The 20,855-nt window shown below is 40.6% G+C and overlaps 1 protein-coding gene across 3 annotated transcripts in view; it reads left to right on the top strand.

The window, feature by feature from the left end:
* Nucleotides 1-20,855, top strand: part of rps6ka1 (ribosomal protein S6 kinase a, polypeptide 1) — a 51,972-nt gene that overhangs the window by 19,381 nt on the left and 11,736 nt on the right. The window contains exon 1 of one of the 3 annotated variants that reach the window (XM_085441979.1): nt 20,179-20,764. The exons of the other annotated variants lie outside the window; for them this stretch is intronic. Within the exon in view, the coding sequence (XP_085298105.1) occupies nt 20,597-20,764 (168 nt within the window). The 5' untranslated portion in view covers nt 20,179-20,596. Of the gene's footprint in view, nt 1-20,178; nt 20,765-20,855 lie in introns of those variants that run through there. 3 annotated transcript variants of the gene reach the window in all.

The following is a 20,855-nucleotide window of genomic DNA, read 5'->3' as shown; positions in this document are numbered from 1 at the left end:
CCGAGGGCAGCAAAGCAGTAAAAGGTATTGCTTTTTCCATTGGTGTCAGTGACACTTTTTGTTGTCCCTAATGTAGGTAATGACTTTTTACTGCAGCTAGGTGCTGAGCGAGTGGTATTTATGCTTCAGTGGCCGAGGGACAAGAGGACGTAGCGGAGCGCAAGCGGGAGCGAGGAGATGTCAAGAGCGTGAGAAGAGAGGGAACGGAGGGAGGAGAAAACCGCATAGGACTGCAGAAGTGGAGTACAGAGAGGAGAGAAAAGAGGGGAGGAAACGGGAGGCACCTCCTGCGTAGCTCTTCATCAAGTCAGTTAGCTGGGGTTCCAGACACAGTCATAGTTCTGAGCTTTGCAACTAAAGAAAAACTCAGCGTGCAGTAAACTCAAAAGGAATCAGTGGCAGTAACTCGGCATATCAAACACACTCTCCGGGTCTTTTGGGAAATAGATGCACACACACTCAGGCATCTCCTTGTTGCAGTGTGCATTGGTGCATTGCGATCCAGTGTACCTGCGGCTAATTTGCCCTTTGTTGGATAACCACAAGCGTGCACATGCAATGCTTCTTTGCAAATATAATTATTTGTGTCTTAATATGATGGACATCCTGCAGCAATGGTGTTAAAATGTGTTCAAGACCGATTAAATATTTACCAGTGAGAGTGCGTAGGCAGGGATTGCAGCTTACATGATTTGTGTTTTGACCTCTGGGCTACTGTAGAGCTCAGCTGGGCTAGCGAGTCAGGAAATGGAAAGATGGCTGATGGCTGCGTAGCCTTGTGGCATGTGTTTGTATAACTGTGAGCCTCTGTTTGCACATGCATGTTGTAGGCATGGCAACTGCTCTCCCCATTTTTTTTTTTTTTTTGCAAAGCTGACCTTGGACTTGATTTACGTGGCTCTGCCTGTCCCCCCACATTGAAACACACCAAGCTCACCTCAACAATTCCTACACAATAAGTATAACAGATTTATTGCAGCATTTTAATTAGCAATAAAACTCTACAGGCAGTCAGACTGGTGAAGACTTAACCAAGATCCCAGAACTGCAGTGTATATGAACTGCATTGCACTGTGCTTGGATTTATGTAAGGGTAAAACATGTTCAAATCCCTGCCTCTTTGTTGTAGATGAATAGTTGTTGTTGCTACTGTCAGTCACATTTAATTAAGACAATAGAAGATTCTTGTGGTAGTTGGAGCCATATATAAGCTTGGGCGCAAAGAAAAAGAGAGGAAGTGGGAGGGGAAGGAAACATAATGGGAGACAAAAAAGAGGATGGAGAGACTAAACTATACAACTCTTTCCTTTTACAGCAAAGAAGGGAGTTCATTTTGCAGTGTGCCACTCAGAACTACAGAAATATTCAATTCTTTAAAATCTCACCAACACTTGTTCGCTATGGGTGGGAGAAATTGAGTGGGTTCAGCTGGTCATTAAAGAGCATATGTTGCAGTGTAGGATAAAACAAAACAAAACAATTATAAGAACTATGGAATAGACTGCAATAAGACAGCCATCACCACTTCCTCTTTATGCTAAATATGAAGCTATTATCAGCCTAAGTTAGCATAAAGATTATAAACAAGTAAACCACAATTGTTTGTTTTACTGTTTGATATTGAGATGTAAGGGTTTAATTAGCAAGCTGCTGCAGAGCCAGGCTGAATGCTGATTACCGTTTTTAGCCTCTAAGCTAAGATGAGATAAGCTATGATAAGCTAACCATTTGTAAGCTAAAGCTTCATATTTCTGTGTTCTTTGAAAGTCTCAACACGAAAAAAATGGGCATATTTCACAAATACAAAACTGCTTTTGTTCGAAGTGAAATGTTTTCATATAGTTTCTCTTCTTGACTTCTTATTTATACTCTTTTATGGGGGATATTTTTAGTAGCCATACCATTCCTTTGAGGGCTTTCAGTCTGGAAAATTCACTTGACTCTCATCAGAGGGTGCAAATACAAAGGAGAAAGAAAAGGTAACAGCATTCCTTTTCTTAGTTCCTTGTCTGTTTCTATCTTGCTACTTTAGATGCCTCCCTTTCTCCTGGGATGGCATCCCTGCAGGGGATGTCTGCATTATAATCTCTCATTGAGATGCATTCTATCTTCTTAAACTGCTCTACTTCCTTTGGGATTTGGTGACTGGGATTTATGTTTAAAAAAAAACAAAAAAAAACATGGCCATGTGGTGTTTTGCAGAAGAGGTCTAAATTTTACCCCAGGCTCCTATTGGATTTTATTTTCACATCTGAATGCTGTGTTTCATTTCTGTTAAACTCCATGTAGTGCTAGATAGTGGAAGATTGCAACATGGAGCACACGTCAGTTTCCTTGTGTTAATTAATAACACAACGCTATCTTAATAAAACTCTACAACCATCTGTTCCATGTGTTCCTGTTTGCCAACTTATAATAAAGGCAAACAGTTATTTGCAGATACAGCAGATCTCTGATCCTGCATTTGAAAATGTCTGATTTTTGAGCTCCTTATTTCTTTTTTCAACTCTGTGTTGTTAGCATGTCTTGTCTCGTCCCCTCCTACCCTTTTTACCTTGAGAAAGAGCACTGCTTTATTCAGCTGTCCAATAAGAATGCAGACTTTTGACTGGCATACGTTACCTCTGCTTAACAAAAAAAAAAGAAAAAAGAAAAAAAAGAAGCCATGATCGTTTGTTATTTTTCTTGGCCTTTCCAGGTTTGGAACATAAACGCCATGAAATATGTAAGAAACTCCATAAATACTTAATAAAATGGACAATTAGTACAGCAGACGGCTACTGAGCTGTACCTCCAGCTAGAACCTGTGTTTGCTGTGTTTAATTTTTCAGAGCTTGAAATGTGCATCACAAAGAGATAGAAAAAGCATTTCATATAGTGCTTTTCTATATGGGCAAAGTTTGACGTTTCTTAGAAAACTTGAGCACCATCTTGCAGAGCGCATGAAATCTTGCCAGAGGAGCAATGCATTATACCGGCATCTGCTTGGCTATGATCCCCAGTGAGCAGAGGCCTGTATTAACAAGGTCTGGACAAGCCTTGGAGCTGCGCAGAGCTAAACACTTCACATTCCACTGCAGGGTTTGAAGGAGGGGTTATTAACAGGGTAGTGCGGGTGGGGTGGGAGGGGGACTGGGACTGATTATGTCACACTCTGCTTTGGGACGTAGCCTGAAATGCACACCTGATGCTTTAGTGTGGCTGTGTAGGTAAATTCGCAACACTTTAGTCCTGAAATCAGATTAACTTTACTGATATTTGCTTTTAAATCAACTGTGTACTCTCATCTTCCTATTGCCGAATAAACACTATAATGTTGCAGCTTTCTGCATTTATTCATTTCTGTTGAATTGTAAATCTACTTTGTTTGTATTTGTGCAAATGCAGGGTGTTAAAATGCGCATTTTCCAAAAGATTTGTGTTTTGTCTGAAGGATGCGACAACGGAAAGAATAAAAACTGTCCAGGTTTACTGGACTATTGATGGCAGCATTGTGACTCAGGCTCAGAGGTGACGTCGGTTCCCATCACAAATGTTTCTCCGGCACACACACACTTTTAACAACCAGGGTTGTGTGTGCATATTTGGTTTGCATGTTTATAGCACTGTTTTGCTGACAGCTCTGTCATTGATCACACTTTGTGATACGACATCTAGGTGGAAGCCTTCAGCCATGCACACACTCATACACATGCATTGATACAGCACAGACACCGATACTGTGCTGTTTGTCTGCTTCTAGTGGAATATTTTATTCTTTTTGTTTGTTTCCGTTGGACTGCTCATCCTTTTCTTGTTTCTTGATGCCAGATTGTTTCCCGTTCATACGTGACTCACAGAGTTAACAAGCCTCTTGAGTGTGATTATTAGTTGACAGAACTTATTGCTCTTTCCAGTCCTGCTCTGCTTCACTTTATTTTATTTCCTTGAAATTATAATTTTTTACTCATCATATCTCATCCCGCCTACAGCAACAGTACAACATAGCACACCACCATTTAAACTGACTAGAATAACGCACTCTCTGGGTGGGAAGCTCGCTTCCTTGACTCTCCTCTATTGAGATTTTTGCCTCCATACCCTAGCCATCTTAATTGCTTTCACTTCCAGCTTCTGCTACACCACTACTGATGATGTGCGACGTAGCAAAAACAGAATTGAAACGTAGGATTGAAATCAAGAGACGGCCTCCGTAGCTGGATCGTCTCTGGGGCCAGCTTTTCAAGTCAGGATACGATACTTCAATCTAAATACATTATCTCTACATGACTGTATGTAAAAAGCATGTGTAGAAACGTATATAAATATAACTAGCAGTTGAGAAGTAGTAGCACATAATTTGGGATTTTTTAAAAATATATATTTATATTTGTGTTTTTATTTTTTTTTTTTTTTTTATGTGCAAGTCCAAAATTAGAGGAGAATGCCTAAATTTCTGTAAAATAAGCTAAGGCTTCTTGTCTTTACTGTACGCAGACTGACTGTGTACCACCGTTTACCTGAGGCCCATTCAGCAAAGCTCTCATATTATGCTAATTAGCCATGTGGTTGTGTTGCTTATGCTAGTCCTTGTGAAGCTGTGGTGAATCAAGCGTGGCTAAATCATGCTGATGTGGTAAAAGCTGTAATGTGTAACTGAATAGTAAACTGGAAATGCATCAGAATAAGCACATTTTTTTGTTTGTTTGTTTATGATGCAGTCATGAATGCTCCATCAAAACAAAATAACACTTTTTTTTTTTTCTATTAATACTGAAATATTCGTACATTGGTCTTCTTTTTCAGTCAGTCAAAAATCAAATTAATACAAAGTTAAAACGGTTCAATGTCATGATAAAGCAGAATATAGTATTGTAGCTGATTTGAGCTTTGTGGTATGGCATGTTATCCTGCTAGAAGCAGTCATCAAAATATGTATATGCTATAGTTATAAAGGTCATATACCATTGATACAGGGCGATGTAGATTCATAGATTGAGACTTATCGTATTAGCAATATATTTAAAATCTTCTCCAAATTTTAGTGACTTCTTGCGATTTGTAGCCTCAGTTTCCTGTTCTTGCTGTCACCCGGTGTGCTCTTTAGCTGCTGTAGCGCATTTGCTTCAGGGTTCTATGTATTTTTCATTCAGCGATGCTCTTTTGCTTACCATGTTTGAGTTACTGTTGCCTTCCTGTCAAGGTATTTTTACCCAGAGAACTTTACTCAGACCTACCCATCTGGCACCAACAACCAAAGTTACATAAATCACCTTTCGTTCCCCGTCTTGATGCTCAGTTTGAACAGCATGTGTCTTTTTTGTGTGTCTCTCCTTTTTTTAGGCTTTTTAAAGCCTTTTATTTGGATTTCACCACGATCAGCATTTCATTAGCTATTGGTGAATAACAAGTGCAACAGCCAAATATTTGGGTGACATCAAAATAATGATCCATTAAGCTTACATTAGAGCAGTAGGAATAACTAGTCACATGAAGCACATAAAAATTAGATGAAGCCTCTTTTTTTTGTCATTGTTGGCTATATGGTAGTTATACATGGGCTATTGTGCTTGAAAAACACCATCTGATTTCCTTCAGTGTGAGGTCATCTCGTGTAAATTAATAAAGTAAAGTGCACTTGAGGCAATATATTCCAAAATTCCCATTAGTTTAATGTTATTTGGTTGTTTTTATTTATTTATTTATTTTTTACCAGAAGGGGTTAAAATGCTGGACTTTCAGCATAATTTGTGGTAGCTCTTTTAAAGGGCTTTTCGGCCACAGACTGCATTGAGATTGAGGCATCACATACTGTGCTCCTTTCTGTTCCTGCTTTTAGCGACAAAATCAGCACACTCCCAAAAGATTTATGCATCCTGTCACCCTGCTTTGCCAAAGTCCTCAAATAAAACGAACAGGCCAGCATTTTCTAACTCGCTTTGAATATGCATAACTGAATATGATGAGACTCGATAGGCTTCTGAATGGATGCAGAAGTCCCATTCAGTTTACCTTGTCACATTGTTGTGACCTTTTGCAAAAGATTTGTTTGTTAGTAAGACGCTGAATGCTAACACTTCAGTTTTTTTTCCCTTTTTCTTTTTTCAGGCCAGCGTGTGATTGCTTTGTGTGTATTTGCATAAATGTGACAATAGGCCTGTGACTTTCTTTGCATACTTTCCATAACTTACAGTTATTCTTTACTCATTCATTGTAACAACACTTAGCTTGACCCGCTGTCCTTTCTGCTCTCATAGGACTCGGTGTGAATGAATGGAAATAATATTTCATTATGTTGTTATTTCTCATCTATTCTTCTTTTCTTTTTTTTATTTGGCTTATTTCTACGTGTTTAATTACCTTGGTGATATGATTTCATGTCATCTGTTGTGTCACTGTAGAGTCAGTATAAAAATGCTGACATAAAGTTGCACACTAATGATGTTACACGTCAATAAACCTCTTATTGATACTATAAAAATACATAAATGGCAACATAAGTATTATCAGCACATGATTTTTCAATTTTATCATTTTATTTCTTCAGTGGAAGTCACAAGCACATGACTTCCACATCTTGCAACACCATTTTTTATATTCCATTTCATGCGTGATTATGATATGAGGTTTCCGTCCTAATTGAACATTTGTCTAGACGCAGCTGAAAGATAAAGGCGCAGCAGATAGATGAAACACCACAATACAGAAACTTCAGTTAGTGTTGCTCAACTGTAAAGCGGCTCTGCCTTAGACTCTGAAGTACGAAAAACTGCAATTGCATAAAGGGGAAAGCTAAAAACCGAAGATTTAAATAATAAATTGGCTCTTTGAGGAAGGGAGTTTTGTGTGCGCGCTGTGATAAACTCGATGCGAAGACATTTAGATACATATGAAGAGATATTTTCACATGACGGCAATCGAGTAAGATGTCAAAATAAAAACGCTGCAACTGTTTCTGTAACTATATCAACCTAATATTACTCAGATGCTGAAAAGCTCTAATCAACCTTTTCCGAACCGTGAAATTAAGTCAACTTTATGCTGAAGAACCACCTCAGCTCAGGAAACCTCTTTAAAGACGGTCGATATGATTGCTGTTTTGTAGACGAGCGGAGCCGATGGCTCTGGCTGAGGTTCCGCAATTGTCTGAACTTCACAAGTAAGCCACATCCTGAAAGTTTATGTCAAAGTCTGAGACAAGACTTTAAGCAGTTGTTGTTCCTGTGTGTTAATAAAAAGTAGCTCGGGCCTATGAGAGGCACAGCAAGTGACCTTTACGAGAAAAGAGAGGTTGAAAAGCCTGGATTATGGAATGGAAATTAAAGGATTAGTAAGTGAGCTGCATCTTGTTTTTTTATTTTTGAAATATTTAGTTCTGATTTATTTAACTGTGTACGCACAAGTGATTTGATTAATTAAAATTAGTTGTGTTTCTTTGGGATTTTTTCCCTCTTTCTTGAAGAGCACTCTTCAAGAAAGCAACTTCCTACTACTTTCATATACTATGTATAATTATGCATGCTATTGCTGGTATATTTAAGATAGGCGACCACAGACTTGCAATAAATTGCCGCAGTGTGCTGCAGATTCACTGTGGTCACGCATGCAGGCAGCAGGCACACTCATTGCTCACTTTAAAACAGAAGGTACAGTGTTGCATGGTTTAGAGTCTTTATCTAAAGTGCATCGCTTCTCTGGAAGTTAATTACAGCTCCTCCTTCAAGCATCTGTTCTGCAATCGATCCCATTAAACTGCGTGAAGAAGCTCTCTAAGTGGTTGAGAATAAGGTAGCTCGAATTTTGATTTGTCATTGTCCAGAAAGGAAATACACATGTTTCATTCTTGTTTTTTTCCAGAAAAGAATTGTGTAAAAACCTTCTTATCACAAAGACTTGATCTTATCAGGCTGCCCATATGGGTGTTGGCCTGGAAATGTCAACTTTCTTTTCTTTCCCGTGCTCTCAATCTGTTTGATTTTCCCTGTTTCCTATTTGTCTCTCCACCCTGTCACATCACACATAGAAATGTGATTGTAGGTGTCATTTTCAGAGGCAACAAAGTCAGGCTCATTTGATTATTTCACCAGCAGGCCGACGCTGAACAACCGGACTTGTCAATTGCCTTCATTTCTACATCACGCATTTTGAAAAGCCACTGTGATGATAACAAGTGCAAACAGCCTCTGGATTCTGTTAAAGTGGGCTCTGCTGTTCTAACGGCACTCTGGATGATATAAGGGAGGGAACCCTGATGACGCACACATACACGTGTGCGCATGGACGAACGCACACAGCCCTGCTAAATGAGAAAAGCACTGAGGCTTGAAGATGCCCTCCTTCATTCTCTCTCTTACTCTGCCCTTCATCATTTACCTGGTACATTCCAGTACATCATCCCCTTCCTCTCTTCCTCATCCCTGTCTTCCATCACTACTTCTCTGCACTCTTCAGCAAAGTGTAATTCATCATCATGTCTTGTAGTTCAGATAAAGGCCGACTAATGATTTGTTAAGCTTTTGTCCTTGACTCATCTCCCTTTAATCAAACTTGCGTTATGAAGTTTCTCAGTCTAACTTCTTTTCTATGAAGTTAGTTGTTTTCAAGGCTGTTTTTGCCTTTTTTTTTTTTTTAAAGCGACTATGTCTAGAAGTCCTTTCTGTGACTATGAATCCTTTTTTTCTCTCTCTTCTTGAACAAGGTCATCCAAAGTATTACGGAAAGGATGTTTGGCATTGATGAGCCCGATTGAAAGGGTTCAGGTAAACTTGGCTTTCCATGAGTGTTAACAACGATGTCTGGCTCATATGTTGTGCATAAACTACTCTTGGTGTTCCTTTTCATGGCAAGTTAGTCAGTTAACAAGATTCTTTAATGGAAAATTGACTTCATTACGCAAGATGGACTTTGTGCTGAGACACAGCCTTGCACACAATCATCAGGTACAATAAAAAATGATCTATTAGCAAGGCTTATCCACACAGGCCCACGCAGACACAAGTAAACACGCAAAAGCGCACCATCATTCACGTCTTATCAAGTCCCAGTCATGCAGTTGTTTATGCAGCAGGTTAATTGAGCCTCTCCAGAAGGTTTTAATGCAAATTAAAATGCCCCCCTATTCTTTGTAGTAGCTAACAGACGCTGTTATGATTGCATGTGCAGACCCAAGGGGAAGGTGTGGTTTGTGTGTGTGTGTTTGTGTCAAGCGGGTATCCTCTTATCTGAGTTTGTCATCAGCAGTAACAGATGCAGATTGCAGTTTCAGTTTAGGTGCGTTAGAGATCTGATGAGCATATAAACAGACACACACACAAACAGAGACACTAGGAGATGTGGTTTGCAGCCTGCCTCTGTTCTAAAAGGGGGCTCTAAATCTTTGGATTTTGTCATACACATGGGAATCTCTGTTACCCTCTCCCTCTTCTTGATTTGCAACTATATAGCTGATCTCATTGCTCGGTTTTCATAGGATGGTGTTACACAAAAAGTGTTCAAGGTCCAGTTTTGCCAAGAAAAAGAAGCGGTGAAAAACACCTAAATGTTTTTGGAAGTTCAGCATATGTTACCTGAAAATTAATATTAAATTTATATTAGAGGCCTCTGTCTGCCTAATGCCACAAAAAAGTTTTTTATGTACATGCACTGCAGCCTTGAACTTTTGTAGGCATTACCCGATGGAGGTGCAGGTGAGAAACCAAATGTGCATTGCAGTCACAGTACGCATTAAACACTATTTAACCTGTGTGATTCTAGTCCACGTGATGTCTGATTGTGCCCATGTGGAAATAATCCATTCGACCAGTGAATTCATATCGAATGATTAGGCATTCTGTGCCTAAGTGCACTACTAACTTTGCAATCAATTTGAGAAGTGATTAACTAAAGTAAATGTAGTGATTCATCAAAATTACAACATTATGCATGTGTTTCACTGGCACATTGTGTTACCTAATGCAAGTTTTTTTTATGATAAAGGATCAACTGATCATTTAAAAAAATGCAAGCCTGTTCTAAACTGTAAGGATGTGACAATTAGGCATCTAGATCTGATCTATTGTACAATAGAACAATAGTTTGATAAGGGCTGTATTTCCCCAAAAGAGAAAAATCACATTTGACGTTCAGAGATGAAGAAGAAGCAATGAGATATTTTCAAAGTAAGCACTGCTCAGAAAGAGATACTTGATTAAAATGGAAATCTAAGGCTAACTTTTAACGCCTTAAGTCCAATTTAGAGTTTAAAGTGTTTTTTAGATGTGCATCTAATCGATATAGGATGTCTTGCTGAAGTTGTGTTTTTTCCATATTGTAAAACCTCTTGAAAACAGGTTTGTTATAGCTTATTAAAAATTGCATGAAAATACAGGCAGTCTTAGTGCAGTTTAGTTCATGCTACACTGGTTAGTTTTCATTATTGTCGAGAAGTAATGCGACATGTTGGAATGATGTAGAGCAGACTGTGGTGTTCATGGTCGGCCTCATGAAATCACATCTATTTCTTTAAACAAGGGATCCATCCATCTTTTCTGGTCCTTTTATCCAATTTTTAGTGTCATATTAGATGTGCTTTCTTTCAAAAACAATGTTGTTTCTAACTTTTTGGTAGTTTACGTCAAAGCTGAATCAGAATTTCAATTTCCTTATCATTCAACTTCTTTCTCCCTTTTCAACAATCTTGCCCGACCTGAAGGGTTATCATGTGTTGTAGCTGTTTCCCTCCCTGTTGATCTATACGAATGACAAAACAGATTTAAAAAAAAAAAAAAAAAAAAAGAAAAGTCTTAACTTGAAGCAGATGCCCCTCAGATGCTTGAGCCATCCATCTATTCACTTCATCCCCTCTGTCATCCATTCATGTCTGCTATTGGCCTAGTCGTCATGGATCCATTCATGTCTGCTATTGGCCTAGTCGTCATGGTTACTCTGCCCTCAGCGTCACTAAGCCCCGATTGTGACTTGTGCTGCCAGGAGGAGAATGATAATGCATATAAACACAAGAGCAGACTCACACAAACGTATACTTTCGTAAATCGTAATGGGTGTGCTCATTGGGATTTTCATTCATATACCAGTTGGGTTTAAAGACACACACACAGAGAAAGTGACAGTCTGTTTCTCTCTTTCTATCACATTCAGACATGGTCATGGTAATACACAGGGATGCTCTGACAGAAAGTCAGCTCCATTAATCATCCAGTCTGTGTGTGCACTCTGATACGTCTGTGTGTTCTGAAAGGTCTCTGATATTAGAGTCTCAAGCTACATAACCTTTAAAGGCCATCATCGTATATTACCTCCAAAATAAACATAGTATAATCCATTTCATGCTGCATCGGTGATAAGTAGAAGACATTTCTGGCATCAGATTCCAAACTGAAGTAGAGTGTGAACAGGAGTGCTCCATTTGTGAAGATGGAGGCTGGCAAGTGTTACCTGGAAGTAGAGCTGGGCGATATGAGATTTTTTCATATCACGATATGTTTTTTTCATTTCAGGCGATAACGATATCTATCACGATATAAGCCAAATAACTATATTTGTAAGATTTAAATGTGCCGTTGCTCACAAGTAAAATGTGAAATAATCAGCAGCTTGTTTTTATTTAAATATTTATTTCCCATAATAAGTTCAACAGGGTAGATGTACTTAAGGAACATGAGACTTTTTCAGATAAATAAAGGCAAATATTGCAAACTACACAAAAGGCAGCCGCTAAAGCGTTTAAGTTTCAAAATAGAACAAACGAAACAGACTAAATTGTCAATTCCACTTAGAAACAAAGTATTAATTCTAAAAATAAATCTTAGTTTGTTTTACAGAAGAACAGACAAAACTGACTAACTTTTGTCAGTATCAAATAAACTGAGAACTAAAAGGAAATTCTCAATCTCTCCTTGTTGTATAGCTGAGCTTTTCAAACAGTTTTAACAGTTACTTTAGTCTGACAAAAGCCGAATGACGAATTAGCGCTTCCAGTCAGAGACTGAGGCTACGTCCACACATACACGGGTATTTTTGAAAACGGAGATTTTCTGTTTTCGTTTTAAAAAAAAATCCTGTACACACATAAAGGCAGAAATGAAGGAAAACGCTGCTATGAACATGCCAAAGCAGCAGGTGGCGCTAGATTCCTAACCGTGCAGAAATGTTGGCCAATCAGAAGTCTAGAAGCCTCGGTGGGAAAAAGTAAACAAAGCTGGGGCATAGAAGCAGAACAGAGTCGTATGTGTGGAGGGACAGTAAACACTGCAGAGAGTAGAATTAACAGTAACAGTCTTGTAGAAATTCATTTCACCGAAACAATAACGTGGCGCACAGTGTGACGCATGCACCAGTTTATTGTATTTCCAGACTTGCTTTCGGCACAATTTACAGTGCACGCTACTCTGTTTTTTGTCAGACTTGAAATAGCCGAAATACCTTCACACTACGGAACTTCTATGGCTCTTCCGTTCGACAATCTCTCCGGCATTGGAACCATCATCTGTTTTCTCTTCGGTCACGCTCGGTTGATTTTTCTAGTCGGCACACTCATTTCCTCCATTACCCGCTGGCTGCTTCCCAAACAAACACACATGCGGCTTGGCACTTGTGCTGTACCTAACAAGTCACGCGACGTGACGCTGCGGCTGTGATTGGTTCGGCTCTGCGCTACTGAATTTGGATTGGCTGACCTTTTTTTTTTTTTTTTTAAGAGGACAAGAGCGGCGAGGTCTATCGCGATAGCTTAATTTCTCTATCGAGTAAAAGTTATATCGCGATACATATCGTTATCGTTCTATCGCCCAGCTCTACCTGGAAGCATCATCTAAAAAGATGTTTCCTATGTGAATGGCCTTGCCTCTGAAACTACCTCTTGTCTTGCAAAGAGGATGCTGGGAGACGGAGACTGCAAAAACGCAGTTGCCATAGTTTCACACTTCTGCCTCTGAGGGTCAATTAAGGAAAACGTTCCGACCATTTCCACTCATCCTTTATAGTTCTCATCAATATGGATGCTGATTGTGTCGTCTCCATGCTCTGCCCTTTTGCACCTCTCTCTCTCTGTCAAGTTAACAAAAACTATCCTTTTTTTCTGTCGGTTTATCTTTTCAAGTTAAAGTCTTGTATTGGTGTCCCTCTGTTCCTGCATTTAAATACCTACAATACATACAATACAAAAAAAGCTTTGATGTCTGTCTGTATGTGAATTTTGGGGGTTTATTTGGCATTTGGTTGAGCGGATTTCTAAAGGGGAAAAACCTGGGACTAAGCAGGAAGTGCAGATTGAGTAGCACTTGAAGTTGCTATTTTAGATGTTGTAGAAATGTTTGTGTGATGACACACAAATTATAGATGAGTGACAAAATGCTCAGGAGATGTTGAGGTTTGGTGTTTCTGGCTTGTACTCTTTATTTATTTATTTTTTATATATATTTGCAACCAGGTCCAGAGTGCTACACATTTCCACCGCAGCCATGCAGCTTAGGTTTAACATCGATGACCTCATTGTGTATATTCACTCTTCCGTCTCTCATTTATCCTTCTATCCCGCCCCTTTGTTCTCTCTAAATCATTTCTGCCATTTCTTTTCGTTCTTTTCTTAATGCATTTATTGACCAAAGCTCCCACTGTGGATATTACACAAGGCCGTTTTAACCCGATGTCAACTGGCCCATTGAACTGCCAATCATCTGACGGCTATCCATGCTGCTGCTATAAATATTACAGATGCCATGACAGGATTTCCTGCAGTATCTGTGCTAATCCTATACTCCTGCTGGGGCATTTCCTCTGGCCTCTACCTTCCACTTGTTCATGTGATTAGTTGTTTTAAAAGTCTATAGAATGCTTCTCCTTTTTTTTACACATTTGCTGTTCTGTTGTTACAAAAACTGCATCCAATCAGGAAGTAACGTGGCAACCAGAAACCACAAAAAGGGAAAGACATTCAGCAACTTCATTTGAGCTGAGTTGCTGATGAGCAATTGAAGAGACTACCAGTGAGATTGCAGGATACTATTGACTGACATATAACCTGGTAGTAAATACATTATAGGGTTACCTAGGCAACAGGAGGCTGGAATGTCCACAAGAGACTGATCGTCAGCTTCAAAACAACGCGTGATAAGCAAATCGCCTTCAGTGTGGATGCAAATTTAATGATGCCATGTTGTGTAGTGTACTCTGAATTTGGTTCTTAATTACAAATCTCTCTCGAGAAAATAAACAAATAAATACATAGCTTAAATAAGTGCTTTAATTTGGCAAACATTCCCTTTGTAGTAGGCTTCCTGGGCTGCGCTGTGATTTTCTTGTGTTTTCATCATGCACTGGATCTTGTCCACTTTATCAAAACTGCAACCCTTCAACTTCCTTTTGAGGAAGAGGGTGTTGAATGAATTCCCTGCCCTCCAAAATATAGTACCGTTCTTTGGTGCCCACCTTTAGATATTAAAGAGGAGAAGGAAGATGCTCCGGCTGATTTAAAAACAGAGAGCCACTTTTTAGCCCGAGTTCATGGTGTGATCGTCGGATACAAAACTTTTAGACCTCCTGCATTGAAATCCTGCATGAGTGCATATGCATAGTTACAGTGTAGAGCTCTAAATACCTCACTTTAAACAGTGTTTATACATTTGTTTTCTTTCTCAAAACATGCCAGGCTATTGAACATCTTTGTGCGAAAATTTTTGTGCGAAACAGTTGATAAAAAGAAAACCACTTTTAAAAGTGGTTAATATTTCATTTATTAATGATATGTAATTCTCTTCAAGGCTATGGGCATGAAAACCAGTAATTAGTATAAAACAGTTGGGATTTGATGAAAAGGGAGCCATATTTCATAATTTTCGTATCATTTATCATTCTCAACACAAAAGTGCTGCTTAGCATTTAGGCAAGAGCCCTTTTATGGGAAAAATGTGGAAGCAAAAATGAGTTTTATGTAATCATTTGTGAAACCTAATACACTCAACAAAAATATAAACGCAACACCTTTGTTACTGCTCCCATTCCCCATGGGATGGACGTAGAGACCTAAAATTCATTCCAGATACACAATATAACCATCCCTCCCAAACAGTGGTCACAAATCAGTCCAAATGTGTGGTAGTGGGCACATCTGCTATATTGAGATAATCCATCCCACCTCACAGGTGTGCCACATCAGGATGCTGATCTGACATCATGAGTAGTGCACAGGTGTACCTCAGACTGCCCACAACAAAAGGCCACCCTGGAATGTGCAGTTTTTTGCGCTATTGAGGGTCTGGGGACCCAGAACCGGTCAGTATCTGGTGTGACCACCATTTGCCTCATGCAGTGCAACACATCGTCGCATGGAGTCTATCAGATTGACAATGTGGCCTGTGGAATGTTGGTCCACTCCACTTCAATGGCTGTGCGAGGTTGTTGGATATTCGTGGGAACTGGTACACGCTGTCGTATACGCCGGTCAAGCACATCCCGAACATGCTCAATGGGTGACATGTCCGGTGAGTATGCTGGCCATGCAAGAACTGGGACGTTCTCAGCTGCCATCTGCCCTGAACAATGTGAACCATGATTCATCCGTGAAGCGCACACCTCTCCAACGTGCCAGACGCCATCGAATGTGAGCATTTGCCCACACAAGTCTGTTACGGCGACGAGCTGGAGTCAGGTCAAGACCCCGATGAGGACGACGGGCATGCAGTTGAGCGTCCCTGAGATGGTTTCTGACAGTTTGTGCAGAAATTGTTTGGTTGTGCAAACCAATTGTTCCAGCAGCTGTCTGGGTGGCTGGTCTCAGACGATCTTGGAGGTGAACCTGCTGGATGTGGAGGTCCTGGGCTGGTGTGGTTACACGAGGTCTGCGGTTGTGAGGCCGGTTGGATGTGCTGCCATATTCTCTGAAACGCCTGTGGAGACGGCTTATGGTTGAGAAATGAACATTCAATGCACGGGTGACAGATCTGGTTGACATTCCTGCTGTCAGCATGCCAATTGCACGCTCCCTCATTGCTTGTGGCATCTGTGGCATTTTGCTGTGAGACAAAACTGCACATTCCAGGGTGGCCTTTTGTTGTGGGCAGTCTGAGGTACACCTGTGCACTACTCATGATGTCAGATCAGCATCCTGATGTGGCACACCTGTGAGGTGGGATGGATTATCTCAATATAGCAGATGTGCCCACTACCACACATTTGGACTGATTTGTGACCACTGTTTGGGAGGGATGGTTATATTGTGTATCTGGAATGAATTTTAGGTCTCTACGTCCATCCCATGGGGAATGGGAGCAGTAACAAAGGTGTTGCGTTTATATTTTTGTTGAGTGTATATCTGTTTGCAAGTCATGGGAACTTGCTTATGAGGGTTAAAATTCGGGTCCAGATGATAGTCAGAACAGACAGTATGTGTCGAGCTTAAGGGGCTTAAGTGGTCGTGATTTTAGATTGTGGCTTGAATTCTGATCTTTTAAGTTTTCCTCCTTAAATAAGCAATAAACGATGAAGCGAGTGCAAAAAATGTCTTCTCATTAATGACCCGTAGAGGGTTGTACACTAATATTTGAACTGAATGGTTAGTTAATCACGTGCAAGTGATGGGAGTATTTGCCAATATTACTAAAACATGTGAGTTTTAAATGAAACTAGTTCTACGTTCACATACATATTACTCAGGTTTAAGTATCAGTGTTTGACAATTTTTAGACATTTTTATACATTAAAAGTTGATTTAACCTCAATCAACTGATTATGCAGCTGCAGATTTTAATGAGGGTGCAACATTTCACTACAAGGACTTTTATTAGGCATTAACAAAAGAAGCAGTTCCTGTTTATAACCTTAAAGCATTTTTATTAGAAATGCCTAAAAATATGGTCCATGCTGCCTACAGTCTCTTTTTGTCTTCAGTTCTTATATAATCTCAGACTCTTTCGTCATTGTGAGGGTACCGCTGCAGTGTGTTTTGTTTTTTTGTTTTTTTTTTTTACCCCTCTGAGTGTGTTTGCTCTTGCAGGCAAAGTCTAGTGTGGGTATTTGTTTTTACAGATGAATGTTTAGACTGCTCCGTCTCCCTCTCTGGACCTTCCCGCTTTCACTCGTCATCCTCTGTCTGTGCAGTCGGAGCTGTCTTGCAGTTGAAAACGTACAGGTGCTTGCGCTTCATTTTCCAGGAAGGAGCAGAAGCTACAGTGCAAGACACAAACACTAGGAGAGCAACAGCCTAAATTAACTCCTTCTTCCAGGCTCATGCACCATTTGACCAGTGACTTCTCTTTTCCTCTTGACTCTTCCTCTTGTCTTATTTTTTTGTAATGATTCTCTCCTCTGAACTCTGCCATCATTTCGAGCTTTGGTGCGTTGCTTTGACGCAAGACGTGACTGTTGTAGGGTTTAAACTCGTTTGTCCATTCACAGCAGCAGAGGTCAGTGTTTGGACAGCACTCCAGCCTATCATCTCCCACATGCTCCCTTTCTGTCCCACTTTGTCTCCCTTACTGTAATTGGTGTCAGAGCCAACACTAGGATTTGGATGAGGCATGAGCTAACAATGTGAGCATGCCCTTACTTGGCTAAAGCTCCTATCTTATGACATCCTTCTTTGGAACACCTACCAGTGGACTGGCTGCAGACCTGCACTGGCCCCTTGTGTTAATCAAAGGGCATTACACCATATCTGTCTCTCACAGTTGACGCATCTGTTCTCTAGCAGTCTGAAAAGGTGATCAAATGTTGCATAAGCGGACTCAGAGAAGCATTTGTGTTAGCTCGTTTAAGCTTCGATTCGACCAAAGATTATCATGACTGTAGGATTCTCTTATTGTTAAACTTTTACTGTGCCCTTTTTCAGGCTTCGTTAGACTTTTAGTCAGATGATGTGTCAACGGAAATTGAAAACCTCGCATGATTGCTATCTTGAATCTCAAACTGAAGAAAAAGCATGAAGTCAGTTTCCCCACTTTTTGCCTAAAATGACACAAAAGATTCAAGTTCTTCTCATTGTTTCCGTAAACTTGTCCTTGAAGCTCTTGTATAGACTTCTGATTCATTTTCCCATTGAGAAAGAGCTATTTCCTGTTGAGTTGAGCCTTTTCCTTCTACGCTGTCCACAGCTAATCGGTCCCCTGCTCATATGCATTTTTTATAACTTTACTTCCCATTTTGCTTAGCATACAGGAAGGTTGTATCTGTTGCGGTATTGCATACAGAGTTGTTGGCTAACTGACACAGGCTCACATAGAAGCAAGTGTCTAAGTGTGACTGTCACAGAGGTTCACTGACACCCAGTGACAGCATCAGTGACATGGAAGTATCTGGACACAGACATGTGGAGGTTCTTATTCCGCACCAAAACCCGCATGGCAGAGGCAAGTAGATGCTTTTATTTCATGTGTGCGTGTTATGAACCTCCGCTTGTTACAAAGTGGGCAGCTGCGTGTGAGTGTGGTCAGGTGAAGAATGTGCTGGGGACTTGTCGAAAGCTTTAGGGAGTGCTTGGCGTGTGTGTGTGTGTGTGTGTGTGCGAGTGTGTGTGTGTTGCGTGATATTTTGGGAGGGATGAAGGGGTTTCCTCTGTGAGGGTGGATGTGAGAGTTTTCATCTTCCCAGCTGTGAATTGACGGGAAACAAAGGAGGATGTGGATGGAGGATCTTCCACCTCCTCCAACCTCAAAAATCATAAAAAATGTTATTTTCAATGCTAGGGTTAATGCTTCACTGAAGATTCTGCCTTTTCACTCAACCGGTGTAGCAAATTTAAAAGTTAGATGCTCAGTTTTTTCATCTTTGCGTTTTGGCCAAGTCATGGTATTAATGCAATCAAACTGAAACTGATCTGCAAAACCACAAAAAATATGTGTGAGGCCATGAAGTGTGAATACTCTTTTTCTTTTTCTTTTTTTTTTATCTCCCACACACCATGTGACTTCATTTCAAAAGACAGCTGTTCCTGAGTACTCTAGATTCCGGATAACACGAGAACCTTTATAAATAGTTAGTCATAACGCTGAATTTCAGCTTCTCTGCAACAGCTGTCATGCTTGTAAACTCAGCTCTCCTGTGTAGTTGGTTATCTAGTTATCGAGCAGGAAGGATGTGAGATCAGTTCAAGAAAAGAGGAAGTGAGAAGTAGGAGGGAAGAGAAGTTTCCTGTCACTAATGTGGCCCTATTCTACCCTCTTCTCTGTGTGTGTGTGTGTGTGTGTGTGTGTGCGTGTGTGCATGTGTTAATGAGATGTACCTGCAGCAAGCCTGTATGAAGAGGTACAAATGTACCTGTTGCAAAACCCGTCATGTTTTACGTAACTCATGTTAACTGCTCCATTCAAACACTTCCTAGAACGAGTCTCATATCACCTGGATAGAGAGGGACTATGCCACTATTAGAGCCCAGGTAAGCTCTCACCACCTGTGTACTGTTGCTTTTAAATCCGTTCATTCTGCAGCTCCTCCCTCGCTAAACAAACATTACATCCTGCTTCATCCATGTCACATTGTATTTCCTTTTTCTTTTTTTTTCTCGTCTCCCCACCCTCTGGAAAATGTACTCTCCCATCACAAAATTGTTAAGCAAATAACCTTTTCTGAGCACAGGCTGCAGTGCAGGTTCGCTGCCAGCCAAGTAACGCTGCTCTTTGGTCAAGAGGAGTTGACTCATGCTCTATATACAGGCGCGTAATGGCGTATTCTCTCAGGTTAAAGAAGTGTTTGCTGTATAAACGGCAATAAAGTGAGCAATGGAGGAAAGTAAGAGGATCTCAAGACCACTTTACGAGCAGCGAGAGCTGTGTTAGGAGACAGGATGAGCAGGAACAGGACTGTTAAGAGGGGGAAGAGAGCAACATGCCTGGCCACAGACAGGAAAATCTCTGTCATCCAGAGGCAGTGAGTTGTCTGAATCCTCTCTGGTGTGTTGACACCGAGAGGGGACACATCATCCTCTCTCTGCCATCCTCCTCCACGCTGGCCTCTGTGTTGAATTATGGGTAAAGGGAAGTGGCACAGAGTTGGGTTCTTGAGTCTGTAAAATTACTGATAATGCAAGCAAATTTATTCAAGAAAGCATTTAATTGGCATTTTTTTTACTTTTTCTCCACCTCTATCTCTTTTTTGTGCTTCTTTTGAGTTTCAGTGTACTCCTGTTGCTCGCTTGCTCTCTCTTTCTCTCTCTCTCACTCTCTCTCTCTTTCAGCCGCACACATGTGTGTGTGTGTGTGTGAGAGAGAGAGTGTGACAAGAAGTTGGGTGCAGGACTGTGAGAATATAGCAGGCTCTTCCTTCCTGCTCGCTTCGGTTCCAGTTCATTTCAGCTGCAGTCATTCACCGAAGGCACACCGGTCTAATCAGACAGACACAGAGGCAGGGAGCGAGCAAGGACCGGAGATAGAATGGAAGAGAACATGAAGATGAAGCACTGAAGGAAATTTAGCAGAAGGCCTCTGCAGTCGACTAAAGAGCAGAGGCTGAGAGACTTTTCAATATTTATCTGCAGTCCACACAACGAATCCTAACATGAAAGCACAAACGATCTTAAAGTGTGCTCTCGGTGAGATGAGGTGAGATTTGAGATGATTATATGAGAGGTAGAAGAGTGTGTACCTTGTTATGGATGAAGGTAGGATGATACAACACTCTGGGAAATGCTGAGATGGAGAAGGACAAGAGAAAGTTCAACCTGACTCGCATGCTGTCCATCTACTTGTTCAAAAAGAACAAATCCTTGACTGGCAGCCCTGCTCACTGTAACACCTACAGACCCACGGCGGCAACGGACAACGACACTGGCACTTTACCTCCGCCGGAGAACCACTGGACGGTAAAGTGACACCTCCTGATATTGACATCTCGATCAGCTTTGAGTAGTTAAGTCGTCGACAGAGCGTTCAGTGGCGTCGTCTTAATGAAAC

This window comes from Copadichromis virginalis, linkage group LG19 (genome assembly GCF_057382275.1).
Source record: "Copadichromis virginalis isolate Kocher_CV1m ecotype Utaka linkage group LG19, C_Virginalis_male_GT1.1, whole genome shotgun sequence".
Classification (NCBI taxonomy): domain Eukaryota; kingdom Metazoa; phylum Chordata; class Actinopteri; order Cichliformes; family Cichlidae; genus Copadichromis; species Copadichromis virginalis.
This window is presented reverse-complemented; position numbering and strand designations above follow the sequence as displayed.